Consider the following 15,603-nt stretch of genomic DNA (forward strand, 5'->3'; position numbering starts at 1 on the left):
ATTCATCAAGAAGGTCCTGAAGCAAGAAGTTCATCATTGCATAGAAAAAGGACATGAATCATCCCACGGGTCTGTGCAGTCGTTATGTTATCATCAGCTAAATCATGTCTGCATACTGTGTGTGTGTGTGTGTGTGTGTGTGTGTGTGTGTGTGTGTGTGTGTGTGTGTGTGAGTGTGTGTGTGTTGCTTTTTTAAATCTTCTACTTAGAGTTCAAACTTGGATAGTGATAAAAACATTGCACTGCTTCATTTAATATTTCATTGAACACATCTGTGATTGAATTTGAATCTTAAATGTTTTGATTTCAAAGATGTGGTTCTGATATGAAGGAAAGAAAGTAAATTGTTGCCATGGATACAGTGAGACAGACGCCTCAGACCCTTATTTTTTATTTCTTTGACTTTTTATTTTATTGATTCATTTCTTTATTTTTACATTTTAAAAAGTGTATTTGTCTGAATGAACTAATCCCCATTTCCCATGCTTTGTATCACTGGTCATACTGGGAACAGCCATAGAAAATGTTTGTAAAGAAGAAATCTTAAACATGAGCAGATTCTCAGGCGATTTCTGTTTCCTAACCATTGTTTCAGTAACACGTCCCATCACTACATGTGTGTTAAAGATTTCTTTGGGATCAAAATCATCCACTGACAGTTATCAGTACAAACAGGATGCAAAAATCCAAAGTTCAGACTTCAGAGTTACTAAAACAGAGATGTGAGGAAAACTGGTTCTTCACACGACGTTTCATGTGTGAACAGTAGAGGTGGTTTCATTTTCACATGTAGGTGTTGCAGTGAGGATTGCAGGGAGACATTTGCTGAATAGCTGCAGCTCTGCTCCTGTAGACTGCCTCTGAATGTGTGTGTGGTGATAAAGTCACTTTAATTAAATGTCACCTGTCAGGGAAAACTTTGTGTTGACTGAAGAAAGTTCACTTCTCTTTCATTGCAGCTCCACTCTTATTTTTGATGCACTCATTTGTTTCATAAATGATTTCAATGATTTTGCCACAGCTCTGCATTGTCAGCATGTGTGCTTTTGATGAAATGCTGATATGATGACGCTTGATTGGGGAAAGATTTCCACAGGTGGTGTTGTTGGTCTCCTTCTTCCAGTTTTCTTGTTGCTGCCTCTCTCCTCGCCTCAGTTGCTGCAGCTGTATCATGTATGTTGTTATGTTACATACAAAGAGGAATTTGTGACATTAAAGAGTAAAGATTCTTCTAATTGTTTTCCATCTCATCTCCTACTGCTTTAGTCTGCGTGGACAATATATGAGTAAATCATTACCAAGCCAGATTATATTTGGAATATTTCAAACAGAGGACATTACAGTGAAATCTGCTTTCAATGTGACATTTACTTTGATCCTTTAAGACACAGTTTATACATCAGACAAGCTGTTTGCAGAGCGATTAAATGTTTGATATTGTTGTTAAAGTTGTACAGATGAGCGTTAATCACCAACAGCTTCATTAATGTGGATGAACTGGACGGTTCCAGGGAAACTATCAGGATCACACGCCTCCAGTGGTCACTGTGAGTAACTACAACTCTGCACATACAATAATTAAGATGAAGAAATGTTTTTATTGTAGAAAGATGAACCAAATGTAGTTTGACTCTCTGACAAACGATGGCAAGATAAAAGTAGTTTGTTAAAAAAGACACAAAAATGGTAACAATGCAAACAAATACAAACAACAGCATATCCTGATATGAGGCTCACAGATCAGGATCAGTACAATACGTAGCAACCGACATTGATGTTGCCATGGTGACCGCTGCTATATATAGTGTTTCTGTTACCGCACTTGTCTTAAACATCAACGCTGGCTGTTTTTCATTTTACTAATGAGTCCACTCTCTTCCCTCACTTTCGTCTCTTCCTCGTGTTTGAGCTCCTCTCAGAGAGGATTTAAGAAAGAGCTTTGATGATGGCTGTAGCTCAGGAGACAGAGCAAGGCATCTAATGATCAGAAGGTTGGTGGTTCAATCCCTGACTGCTCCAGCTGGCACACAAAGTATCCTTGAGCAAGACACTAACCCTCTCCGATGCATCCATCAGAGTATGAACGTGTTAAACAAGAATCAGTCCATTCACCATGGAAATATCAAAGTAGAAAGTGATGGCAGTTATGATTGGCTGCACAGCTGGATCACATGACCAGGTGAGTGGTACAAATAACAGGAAGCTTCTCTTGTGGCTTTAATAATCATTTGAATTGATAACTTGTGATTTACAGACTGTTCTTTATCTTTTCATTGTCGTCTGAAACACAGAAAAATATCAATGTTGGAAAATATGACATTTATATCTAGTTTCTAAAGGATGGTTTAATTCTCCAAAGGCCACCACAGACATGACAAAGTTATTTCATCATTATAATGCACAAAAACAAAAATCAGGATGAGCCCTGCTGCTCACCAAACTTGTGTTGAATAATAATTTGTGAATCATTTAGTTTAAAACATCAACTGACTGAGTCCATGAATCTCATCATGTGTTTCTGAGTGAAAGACACAGACATGTAAAGACTGAACTGTTTCTCTAACAGGTAAGACTAACTACAAAGAGTCAATTCATACCTAAGTGTGCCAAAAAAGTCTGAAATACCCTTCATGAAACCAGTCGATGGATCCCAGAACCCAAATCCAGGATAAAGAGGTTCAGTGAATGTGGTGTGGAAGGTGTGGAGGTGGATCAGAGAGTCAGAGGAGACTCTGTAGAAGGACAGAGTGCCAGCAGGACAGTCCACACACACTGCTACTCTGTTAGAGACAGAGGAGGAGGAGGAGGAGGAGGAGGAGGAGGAGGAGATGGGTGTTTCTCTGTTATTGTGCCACACAGAGGAATAATGATCAGAGCAGCAAAGACTCCAGGACTGATCATTTCCACCAAACACACACTCATCACTCCTTCCTTTCCTTTTGATTCCTCTGTAACTCACTGATATCCGAGCCCTCCTCGTCCACTCGACCTCCCAGTAACAGCGACCAGTCAGACCATCTCTACACAGCAGCTGTTCACAAACATCAAATCTGTCTGGATGATCAGGATGTGACTGAACCTCCTCCACATGTGTCACCTTCCTGTTGTTGTCAGACAGTTGGAGCTTTGTGTTCACTGTGTTTGTGTCGATTGTGAGTTGACAGGAATCTAAGTTCAAAATACTTATTAAATACATACATCATTGATTTAATGCCAAATAATTTCATTTCCAACATTTACAATAAATTAATTAAAAATTTAATGATTTTTAAATAAATGTAATTAATCAATTAATAACACATTTAATTAATTATTTAAGAATCTATTTATTTAATTCATTTGGGCCCTTCTAGCCCTGCAGCTGTGCATGTGCTCACATATCCACTGGTATGTGTCCTACAGGTATTCTCACAGCAGTGCTGCTGAACATTAAATGACCAGCAGATGTCAGTTCTTCATAATAAGCAGTTAAACTTTGTGTGATCTGCCTTTGGGTGAAGCAACAAAGCCGGAAAAATTGGACACATTCACAGAGCTTTACCACACCATCACTAGACAACAATGGAATTATTTTAACTAAAAACAAATAATCAGAAAGTCTTCTGCCTGGTCTCGTACCTCTGTGTTTCTGTAACATGAATAATGAGCTGAAATTCTCCTCACGACACCACCGATCAGCTCGAAGGGCCCTCGAGTTTACCTGCATGCATCCTGTTCACCTGTCAGCTGTTTAACACCTGCTGCTTATTCAGCAAACACGCCCACATTACCTGGTGACAGTCACAGTTTAATGCGGGCCGCTGTTTGTCAATATAAAATAGTTTAGTTCCAATATTGTGCACATAATTTGCAAATGCACCATATTTTACAGACCATGAGGCTCACTGGATTATAAGGCGCATTAAGCGAAACAAAAATGTCGCATGAGTCAAACTTTACTCAGCTCATTCTTCTTGCTTCCTCCACTTCCGTACCATTGATTCATTCATGTTTAATTCTCTCACAGCTGCTTTATTCCCATGTTGGGAAGGGCGATGGACACTAAGATAACTACAGAATACTTTATAAGTGAACCTGATGCTTTAATCAGGATTTGGGCTATTTGCATTTAAATTAAATCAGTAATATAGTTCTGCCACTTATCTGCTCTAATGACTGGAAATCTGATATCCAGTCACCAGCACAGCTCACTCACTTACAGTCACTGACTTCACTGTTTTTGCTCCTGAGCAAATCAGTTTGTTTTAGATTAAAGTTGTTTCATAACTGCATCATTTTACTGAAGTTTAATGTGTCAGCGGAGCACATGTGGAACTGAACCATTCGCTTGTCTTAATTATCTGATGTTTATATGTGTTACACTTTTTTAATCTTTAATTTTAAATTGAAACTAACATTTAAAAACATTTGGTACAATGTGGAAAGAGGAAGAGTATTTCCAGCAGGAGCAGAAACGTCTGACTCAGCATGACGATGCTGTTGGTGGATACTGAAGAGCTCAGCCTGTCAAGACAGGATTAGGTTATTGTTTTTAAACATGTTTATTCAATTATATTCTGAGGCCAGTTATCTGGTATAATCTTTGGAAGTCTATTAAAATAAAAATGAAATCAGATGTGTGGTCTTTTGGTTGTTTTTGTTTTGTTCAATAAGCAGATGTTGGTGTTTCAGCAATGCAGTAACTTAAGTTTAAAAGGCTTGTTAGAACCTATGAAACACATCATACAGACTTGTGGACATTAGAAGACGACTAATAATCATCATGAATAAGACTAAAGGCAGGAAGGTGTCCTTTATAACTAATAATATTAATAACTAATAATATTAATATCATAGTCTGTCTGCAGCTGAGACAATACAAACTCAAACTGTGGGGAGAAGATTATATCACTTCAGTTTAAATTGACCTTAAGTGCCACATTTTCACAGACTTCTTTATTTACAGCATTTTTTACGTGCTGTATAGATTATACAGTTAGGTCCATAAATATCTGGACAGAGAGAACTTAGTTTCTGATTTTGGTTCTGTACATACACTAAAATCTATTTTAAATGCAACAACTCAGATGTGTTTGAAGTGCAGACTTTCAGCTTTAATTCAGGGGGTTGAACAAAGAGATGCAGAAGAATGTGAGGAACTAAAGCATGTTTAACACAATCCCTTCATTTCAGGGGAAATGTAGAGGAAAAATTAGAAAAATTAAATAACTTAATTAAATTAATTAAATCATAAGATTGTCAGCTGATAACCAGCTTCATGCGACCACTTATCCTGGTCCCAGTGTTAGGGTCAGTGAATCCAGTTAACAGAAAGATATCCTGGATATACTTGACTGACTTTTTAGACTCAAGATTAATAATCATAATAAAAATTATAGTCTAACATCCAGAAATCTGTACGATGTGTTTCATTATGTCTAACAAGCCTTGTACAGTTAAAGCTAACAGTTACTACATGCATCAGTACATTTCTATATTTTTATATCGATAAAAAGAAATCTGACACTTGCCAGACTTTATCAAAGCTGTGAGCATCACAGCAGATGCCTTTGTGTCAAAGTAGCTGAGGATCAAACAGAAAAACATGAAGGTTTTCCTGGCCTGGGATTTTATACAAATATTCTGCAGTACATCAAAAACAAAAGAAAACCATTAATGAACATATGAACATTACCTGATGCTGCTGACGTGAAGCAGAGCAAAGTTACAGAGGTTTGATTACAGACACAGCTGAGCATTTTGCAATTTTGCATCATTTTAAAAAGTTTAAATTTGTTCAGTATTGAACGGCAGAAACGAGGCTTTGTTTTCAGAAGTAAGTAAAAGAAAAAAAAACAGCAGCCGACAGGCTGTAAGAACGGTAGACTTGTGCATAACAAGCAAGCGAATAATGCAGAAAACAGGAAACTGTTCTAGAAGTACAGAGAGAGAGAGAGAGAGAGAGAGAGAGCTGTGCATGAAGTGTGATTTTATCCTGGTGGCAGCAAAACAATCAGAGGGAATTCATGACGATGTTTATGTGAAGCGTAGTTTGGAGCTTCTTTTGCTGCTGGTTTACTCAATATTGTTTGGAGAGACATCAAACCTGCAGCTTCAGAATCAGCTCAAAAAGGGCGTAAACACAAAGCGTGGAGCCGCCGCAACATCAGAATCAGCGAGCTGTCGGCTTTCAGCTCGTGTCCGTGCAGTCAGGTGAGAAAGTCACATCTCACTGATTCTGATGCGTCGGCGGCTCCGCGCTTTGTGTTTACGTCTTTGTGCAGAATCCGTGTTCCTGCTCTCATTTACTGTTTTAGCTGTTTGGTGGTTGTTGAAACTTTGGGAGGTTTAACCTGAGATTCTGGCGTTTTGGCCAAAATAAATTTATATTAAAAATCGATTCAGGATTTTAATGAATCGATATCACGTTATCCAAGCCAGAATCGATTTTAATCGATAAATCGATAATCAAAACCACCCCTGATGCATATACACGGGTCACACTGCTTATTGAAACCCCCCAAAGATCAGATTTTAATCAGACAGGTTTTTGTTTTCAAAGTTTAGACTTTGCTTCTATTGGACTTTTTATCAGTAACACGTGCTTACTTTCTGCAGGAACAGTTGAAACTAACATAAACAAATAACTCCAGAGCTGATAGTCAGCAGGGGGTTTACAAGTTGTGGCCGCGTTGTCGGCGGTATAAGCTCGACCACTTGCAAGGTGAGCTGGCAGACATCACTGAACTCATCAGAGATGATTAGGTTCATTTTGACAAAGTGAACAGATATTTAACCTCCTAGGACCTGGCGTCCACATATGTGGACATCACAATTTGGGTTGTTTAGACCAAAATACTACATTTTGCTCTACAAGGGCGTGATATCCACTTACGAGGATGTTACACTGCCACTGTGCTATCGACATTTTAGACCAATATCCTCATATGTGGCTCTCATTTTTCTCAGAAACAAAAAATGTGGTAATTCTTTGTTTTTACATTCATCAGGTCCCAATCAGCCCAAATATCAAAGAGAAACTAAAAATGAATGCCACGGAGGAGTTTGGGTCTTAGGAGGTTAAAGATTGTGCCACTACATTCTTGTCTAGAAGATATTAAAGTGTATTTGGTGACACACAAAAAAGGGTAAAGTTAAAGTATAGTTTGGGTCCACACATGTCCAAACCCTGGTGTGTAGGCCTACTTAGTTTTGAGGAATTGTCATGGGACCGGGGTCTGGGTGACCCAGGGCCTGTAAGAAGTTATGGACATGTGTGTTTTTGGTGCTGCTGTCTCCTGTTTCCATGTTTGTGTATCTAGGTGTGTGTGTGGGTGTGTCAGCCAGGAGCCTGGCCACACCTGCGGAGGAGAATTACTCACACCTGCAGCTGATCAAGCCTCGTCAGAGGAGCTACTTAGGAGTGTGGTGGAGCTGTCTCCGATGCTGGATCATTGCGTAACTTCACGTTCGTCTCTTGGCGAGTTAGTTAAGGTTAGTCTGCTGCATTGTGGCGTTGCTGACGGCTGCCTCTTTGTTATTCCCCAGGGGGAGTGTGGAGACGAGAGGGCAGCGAGCACGGGGTGCTCAGACACTGAGGAGCGGAGACAAAGAACACCAACACTGGCAAGAGGACATGTCAGAGTCGGGAACGCACTGGGGATTTATTGTTGTTTGGATTATTTTGCATCACTGTAAATAAACACACTGACCTCATCAAAGAGTCCAGCATTTGGGTCGTCCTTCCCCTCATCATAGTCTGCCACGCAGGCCGTGACAGAAAAGCCCACTAAAAGAACGCCCACCAGACCAAAGCAATGGTTTTGACTTGGTCAGCATTAACCCCGCCCCCTGACTTTGATGGGTGAAGCTGACAAATAAAATGTATTTATGAACAGCGATGCAAGGCCAGGAGTAGCAACGTGAATTAAATAAATACATCATTAAATAATTCATTAAATGTGTCAGTAAAATAATTAAAATAGAAAACAAACCAATAATTGATTAAATATGCAATTAACTAATTTGAATTGTACATGAACAAATAATGAAACATTTTAAATGAAATTAATGGATAATTCATTATTAATATATTTATTTAATTGATTATGTACATTTTTAAATTAATTACTGAAATAATTAATTCATTAGTGATGTATTAATTTAATACAACCATAAAATACCATAAAATTGCTAATTTACTCAAAATCTATTTAAGACATCAATATTAAAGGTTAAATTATGATAATGAATACATGCAACTATAACTGATGACATAAAAATGAGGATTTCTTAAGCTAAAGCCAAAGTGCTGACTCATTTTTCATGTTACTCTCAAATGTTTTCCCTAATAACAAGAACATAATTACACTTTAGCCACAAGAGGGCAGCAGCATTAATATAAGTCACATGTATATAAAGGCACAGTGATTATATTACAGTGATTTTGACAAAAACAAAACAGTTGATGGCAGTGTGTTTTTCCATGACAGAATAATTACGCACACCCCACTTTGCAGTTATTTATTGTAAAAAATGTTTGGAATCATGTATGATTTCCGTTCCACTTTGTGTTGGTCTTTCACGTGGAATTCCAATAAAACTGATTCATGTTTGTGCTGTAATGTGACAAAATGTGGGAAAGTTCAAGGGGGCCAACACTCGGACCGGCGGCCGCCTCGGGTCTCTGCTCCTCCCGCCTCCCCTTTCCCTCATCCACCTGCTGCCTCTGTGGAAGCTCCGCCATAGCCACCACCAAACAACTGAGTTATTTCTACACATCGACCAGCATCCGGCCAATCCACCACCTTCCATCGTTTATACCGTTACAAAAAATAAAAAAACATAAAAAAACATCATCAGCCCATAAAAATGAAAAATCATCATCAGTATGCCCGATGGCCAGTCCAGCTATGGTCGTGCCATCAGTTAACCCTTCGCTTGCCAGCTGTGACACGCGTGCCCAGGGTTGCCGACCCCTGCTCTAAAGCATCTGATTTGGATTCCTGAGATCAAATATATTTTCCTTTGTGTTTGTTTTCTTCCCATTTGTGGCTTTAATGTAGTGTTACATCCTGTTTGTTTGCTTCCCTCTGTATACATGTCCAGATTCACTGTTATGTTTCTATTCGTACATTGCTGTGTGATCACTGTTCCCTCTGCTGACTGATGTGACCTTTTGTATCTCACACTGATACTTGTCATATTTGTATCTGCGCCTAAAAGATAAAAAGTTTTCCACGCTAAAACACAGCTCCACCTCCTGCAGTTCTCCCTCTGAACCACTAGATGTCTCTGTTATCTAAATGAAGACGTGCAGCACAGCAACCACAGCAGCGCTCAGATCACACGTGTCCTGTTATTATGTATAAAAGCATGAAACAGGTGAGACAGGTGGGATCAATATTAATGTTGTGGAAATATATGAAAAAGCAACATTTCCTGTTTCTAGAAAGATCTTTCAGCTCACAGCTGCTCACAGACTGTATTTACAAGTGACAAACTGCAACTCTACAGTACATCTACAGTATATATCAAATATATTCTGTATTCAAATCTATTGAGTGATGTTTGAAAGTCTTTCCAGGTGAGTTTGATCCAGGAGGGTCTGAAGCCAGAGTCAGACAGAGACTGTGCAGAGACTGTAGAAGGACAGAGCAGCAGCAGAGCAGTCCAGATACACTGATGATCCTCTGTCAGATCCAGAGGGACACACAGGGATGATGCTGGACTCTACATTGTGTCTGACAGTGGAGCTGTTCTCAGAGCAGTTCACTCTGCAGCACTGACAGTCATCTGCACTTCTTCTCATTCCTCTGTCAGTCACTGCTGGATGAAGCTCTCCTCTCCACCTCCCAGTAACATGGCCCAGTCAGAGCGTCTCTACACACAAGCTGCTGCTGCTTCAACCTCTCTGGATCATCAGGACACAGCTCCTCCTCTCTCAGCACACACACAGTCCTGTTTACCATCATCACCTCCACCTGCAGAGAGAAGAAGGAAGAGCAGAGGAGATAAACGAGTGTTTCCAGAGACTCTTCATCAGCTGTCAGTCAGTGATGCAGCACATCCAGTATAAAGAGCAGCAGGGACTTCAGTGCTGGGACTGTACTAGGACTCATTGTTGCTTCACTTTTTCTAATCTTTGGATTTTTATTGAAGTTGATGAAAATGTTTTTCCCTCCTAGTTTGAGTTTGGACTTTCATTCATTAGAAGAACCTTGGTGTGTCCACTCTGAGCTCTGTAGGAACCCCAACAACAAGCCCAACAATCCAGATGGACGGTTCCAGCTGTTAACTGGAGGAATTCCATCCAAACATCTGCTCTCACTAAATTCTTCCTCACCTACAGACTGTGTTCTTCACTGCTTTAAACTTGGAAATGAATGCAGTCATTGGTCTGCGTGCTGCTTTGTTCAGAGAGCTGATTGGCTGTTGACAGTGTTTGATCAGAGCGTGTCAGCCGTTACCATGGTGACCATAAAGGTCAGAAACAGGAAGTGTTTGTGTCCAATCCTGAAGCCTGTCACCATTCTCCTCTCACAGCTTCACTGAGAAGCTGCAGCTTTACAGGAAACACTGGATCTTTGTTTCATACTGACTGTGTTTAGTACAATACTGCTGACAGCACCACCCACTCACTCCATCACTCTACTTACAGCAGAGTTTCCAGTCTGTAGTCTGGACTCTGCTGAAGATCAGACAGCTGCTTCACATCTGGATGCTTCAGGTTGTAGTTGTTGCTCAGGTCCAGCTCTCTCAGATGGGAGGGGTTGGACTTCAGTGCTGCTGCCAGATAATCACAGCTGATCTCTGACAAACCACAGTCCCACAATCTGTATAAAGAATGAAAGATGTAAGTTTATTAGACAAAGTGTGAGCTTGAAATCATTCAGTGTTTCATCATCTGTTCAGAGCTGAAGAAGGTTCAGAATGTAGAAGTTTAGAAAATGGAAACTCCAAACAGCTGAAGCCAACAGGAAGCAGCTTCAAACAGGAAACTGTGCAGAGTTTCAGACTATATGTCCTGATGCAGCCAGTTGGATTTTGGAGATTTGAATCTCTGTTCTGTGACTAAGTCCTTGAATCATTTCTTCCAGTTGGTCCAACAAGACAGACTAAGTGTTGGACATGTGTTGTGGCTCCATTAGGGGAGCTTCTAAATGTGATGTGATGGCCCCTCTGGGTCTGTCAGGTCACAGGACTGAAGAGAGCTCAAACTGGGCACACAGTTGTTCCAGTCTGGACCAAAGACTCTATACTGGGACTGAGGGACTGCTTTGACTGCACCCACTGGGACTTTTTAAAGGCTCATGTTCTCACTGAGATCATCGATTTCTACTTGCATTTCTTTCTGGGAAAAATGGGGATTACTTTGGAAACAGGAAGTATTTTCCCCAATAAGCAGCCCTGGATTAGTAAATCACTCCAACATGTTCTCAGGCAGAAGAAGCTGTCTTGTTATGAGGGAGAGAAGAAAAAGATTGAGGCACAGAAACTTGTTGAAAGAGAGATAAAGCAGCTAAAATCAGGTGTAAAAGTAAAGCAGAGGATGAGCTGAATAAAGGACACTCAAGGCTGGCTTGGAAAGGAATGAAGTCCATGGTGGGGATGCAGAACAAGGAGCAAAGATGAATGTGATGCTGAATCAGCAGAAGACTTGGACTCATTTGATTCCAGCTTTGATATCATTGATTTCAATGAAGAGCTTTGTGATTGTAGCAAAGGGCTGGTAGCTCTGAGAGTCCCACTGATGAGGTGTTTGTGTGGAAATCTCTTAGTGGGACCAAAGAGAGAAAAAGCCCTGGTCCTGATGCTGTGGGAGGGAAATGATTGAAGTGTGCTGTGAGGAACTGACTGGGAGGTTTTCACACATTTTCCAGTCCTCCTTGGAACAACAGGAAGTTCCCAGCACATGGAAACAAAGGTTAAGTGTCCTATGGCACTCAGTGATGATGGTGCTGTGGCCCCACCACCTCCACCTCTTTGTAAAGGAACTAACTGTCATCTGGAGCTTCAAATGGAACTAAGACTTCCTCCACTAGGTGGCAGTGTCTGATGAGAAAGTGTTAGTGGAGCTGGCCTGGAGTCAGAAACAGGAAGATGCAGGATTTGGGCTGAAATGGGGGAAAGTGGTTCGCACTAGTGCCTTAAAGCAAGAAGGTTGTAGGTTGAAGCTTGTTGGCCTTTCTGTGGAGGTTGGATGTTCTCCCACAGTCCAATGAAATGCTGCTTAGGTTCATTGGTGCTTCTAAATTGGCTGTAGGTGTGGATGTGAGAGAGTGCTTCTCTGTCTCTCTCTGTTGGCCCTGTGATGGACTGCTCACCTGTGCAGGTGGACCACGCCTCTTGCCCTATGACAGCTAGGGCACAGGCTGCAGCCCTGTGAGCCTAAGCTGAATAAACAGTTAGCAAAAATGATCCATAGATGGCCTGAAATCCCCCAGTTAGCAGTTTGGTAGATAGCTATGACATGCTAATCCCATCCAGCAGCTGTATTCTACCTGTAAGCTGATCCCTGCTGAGCCAAAGCACTTTTTCATATACAAATTACAACCTTTAATAGAAACCTATTGGTCAGCATCTTATTAGCCTGCTGTTAGCTTCATTCCACAGAAAACTGAGAGAAACTAACAGAGTTGATAAAGAATAAAGAGAAATGTGCTGATTTAAAGCCTTTGAAGTGCTTCAGATGATCTCTGTCCACTTCTGTCCACTCATTCATTCATGTAAGCTTTCTAATGCAGCTTTGATCTTCACAGTCTGCTTCATGAAACTCATTCTAACCCTGAATGTCAGAGTGTTCCTCCTTCTCTTTCCCATCATTCATGCTGGCAGTGGAGGAGATTTGGATGTTGGACTGTGTTTTGGATGATGTGTGTATGTTTGTGTTGGACTGCTGTCTGTAAAGCAAACGCACATTTTGCTTTGGATTTCAGTGTCAGACAGACTTTAAGGTGGAATGAAGAGTTGGAGAGTTTCACAGTGAATTATCCAGTGGAGGATTTTTCTTCTTCTTTGAAGGTTTGAAATGTGAACATTGTTCTGCTGCAGTCAATGGACTAAACCAGAGAAGAAGAAAACAGACTTTACCATGAAGATCCTCAGTGTGGATCAGTATAATATCAGCCTGATGTCTGCAGTTTAGTGTCAGCACAACTTTCACATCATATTCATCTCAGCACAACTAAAACATGCTGACTGACCTCAGAGTTTCAAGTCCACATCCTGGACTCTCCAGGAAACCACACAGATGCTTCACTCCTGAATCCTGCAGCTTGTTGTTGCAGCTCAGCTCCAGCTGTCTCAGATGGGAGGGGTTGGACTTCAGTGCTGCTGCCAGATAATCACAGCTGATCTCTGACAAACCACAGTCCATCAATCTGTATAAAGAATGAAAGATGTAAGTTTATTAGACAAAGTGTGAGCTTGAAATCATTCAGTGTTTCATCATCTGTTCAGAGCTGAAGAAGGTTCAGAATGTAGAAGTTTAGAAAATGGAAACTCCAAACAGCTGACAGAGTTCATACGCCTTTGTCAGGGTCAAATTCAAGCAAGACCATGTGAAAATTAAAACACATCATCCTAGGTGAACTTAAACACCTTTGTTCCCCTTTTGTTAAGACATAGAAAAGTACACCACACAAAAATACTGCAAAAGGAAACGGTCGCCTTATATACATAGTGTATAAACTCAAAATGCACATTTCACTTCAAATTAAGATTAAGGCTTTGAACAGATCACATAGTTCAGTTCAACATATAAGACTTTAAGAATGCACAAGCATCTACTTAAAATTATTTAATTTATCATCCATGATATTATTTTGTACAATTCCAATGTATTTTGTTCATCTCCCTTAAATAAACAGGCAGTCTTAAAGTATGAAATATTCATATACAAACACATATAAATGTGTGTACTGTCTCAGTGGCTGATAGTACCCCACAGGCCTCAGTGTGAGCTTGAAGACATTTATAATGTTTAAGTAGTTTAATGTGCAGATGCTGACGATAAACACATTTTGAATGAAAGCCGGGGAACTTTGGTAGCACAGAAACAAGTGGCTATTCTTTGTGACTATATGGATCACTCACAATACCATTATTTCACACAAAGGCACCAAATTAATACTCAAAAAAGCTGCAGCAATACACACAAATATAAACAGTACTTGGTGACAACTTTGCTTTTAGCCTTTAACCCTTCTTGACTACTTTTGATGTGGCCTCTATATTTTACCTTTAAAAACAGTTTATCAATAACTGTTCGTGCATGATTTTCACTGAAACCTGGCTGGACAGCGCCATTCCCGATGCGGCTATCGATCTAGCAGGCCGCACCGCCTATCGAGCCGACAGGTCTGCGGACTCGGGTAAGAAGACTGGCGGGGGGCTGTGCATCTATATTAACAACCTTTGGTGCACGAACGTCACGGTAACGGAAAAACTGTGCAGTACAGAGGTAGAACTGTTGGTGTTAAAGTGCCGTCCATTCTATCTCCCTCGGGAATTTTCTGCCGTTTACATCTGCGCTGTTTACATTCCACCAGATGCTAATGCTAAGCTAGCGTTAGCACAATTGAGCAGCAGCATCAATAACAGCCTGGTAGCACACCCGGACAGTGTCTTTATTGCGGCTGGGGATTTTAACCACGCGGACCTGAAATCTGTACTTCACAATTTCCACCGTAATGTGAAGTGTGCTACCAGAGGAGATAGAACGTTGGACCAGGTGTACACCAACATGGCGAATGCGTACAGAGCCCAGGCTTATCCCCACCTGGGTCTGTCAGACCATCTCTCCCTTCTGCTACACCCAATATACACACAAAAGATCAAGAGCACTGGGATTACAACCAAAACCGTGAGAACATGGCCGCAGGATGCTATTCCGATGCTTCAGGACTGTTTCCACTGCACAGACTGGGATGTATTCAAGGTGCAGGACACTGACAATCGTGTCGCATTGGACAGTTACACCTCCACTGTCTTGGACTACATCTGTTTCTGTGTGGACAATGTAACAACTTGGAAACGATTCCGTGTGTTCCCTAATAATCCACCCTGGATGACACACGGAGTTCAACAACTTATTCGAACAAGGAACAACGCTTTCAAATCCGGGGACCAGGAGGCATACAGTGCTGCCAGGGCCAACCTGAGAAGAGGCATCAAGACTGCCAAGCAGCAGCACAGGAGGCGTATCGAGGCCAGGTTTGAGAACAACACAAACCCAAGGCAGGTCTGGGAGGGCATCAGGGCTATCACGGACTACAAAAGAAGAACACCATCACCCTCAGCCGACAGTTCTACTCTGGCTGAGGATCTAAATCTCTTTTATGCCCGTTTTGACAGGGAGAACACCGACCCTGTCCTGTCCCCTCTCCCCTCAACCGATCCTGCTCCAGTCCTGAGCACTCATGAGCTGAGGCGTGTGTTCCGGAGCATTAACACCAGGAAGGCGGCCGGGCCGGATGGAGTGCTGGGCCGGGTGCTAAAAGACTGTGCCTCTGGCGGACGTCTTCACCTCTATATATAACACCTCGTTGTCCTGTTCACTGGTACCATCCTGTTTCAAAGCAGCAACCATCGTTCCCATCCCAAAACAGTCAAATGTCACAT

The 15,603-nt window shown here is 41.2% G+C and overlaps 2 protein-coding genes across 2 annotated transcripts in view; both read right to left on the bottom strand.

The window, feature by feature from the left end:
• LOC146577745 (protein NLRC3-like) overlaps positions 1-15,603 on the bottom strand; it is an 86,170-nt gene that overhangs the window by 30,034 nt on the left and 40,533 nt on the right. The gene's annotated exons all lie outside the window — the stretch shown is intronic.
• Positions 2,573-5,159, bottom strand: LOC146577748 (stonustoxin subunit beta-like). Its single transcript, XM_085268386.1, has one exon. It carries the CDS (start codon positions 3,194-3,196, stop codon positions 2,573-2,575), a length of 624 nt encoding a protein of 207 aa, XP_085124512.1. The 5' UTR covers positions 3,197-5,159.

This window comes from Mchenga conophoros, linkage group LG3 (genome assembly GCF_057382185.1).
Source record: "Mchenga conophoros isolate Kocher_MC1m ecotype Shallow Benthic linkage group LG3, M_conophoros_male_GT1.1, whole genome shotgun sequence".
Taxonomy (NCBI): Eukaryota; Metazoa; Chordata; class Actinopteri; order Cichliformes; family Cichlidae; genus Mchenga; species Mchenga conophoros.

Coding starts and splice junctions, on each gene's coding strand:
- LOC146577748 (XM_085268386.1), bottom strand. CDS start 3,196: ATGTATTTAATAAGTATTTTGAACTTAGATTCCTGTCAACTCACAATC.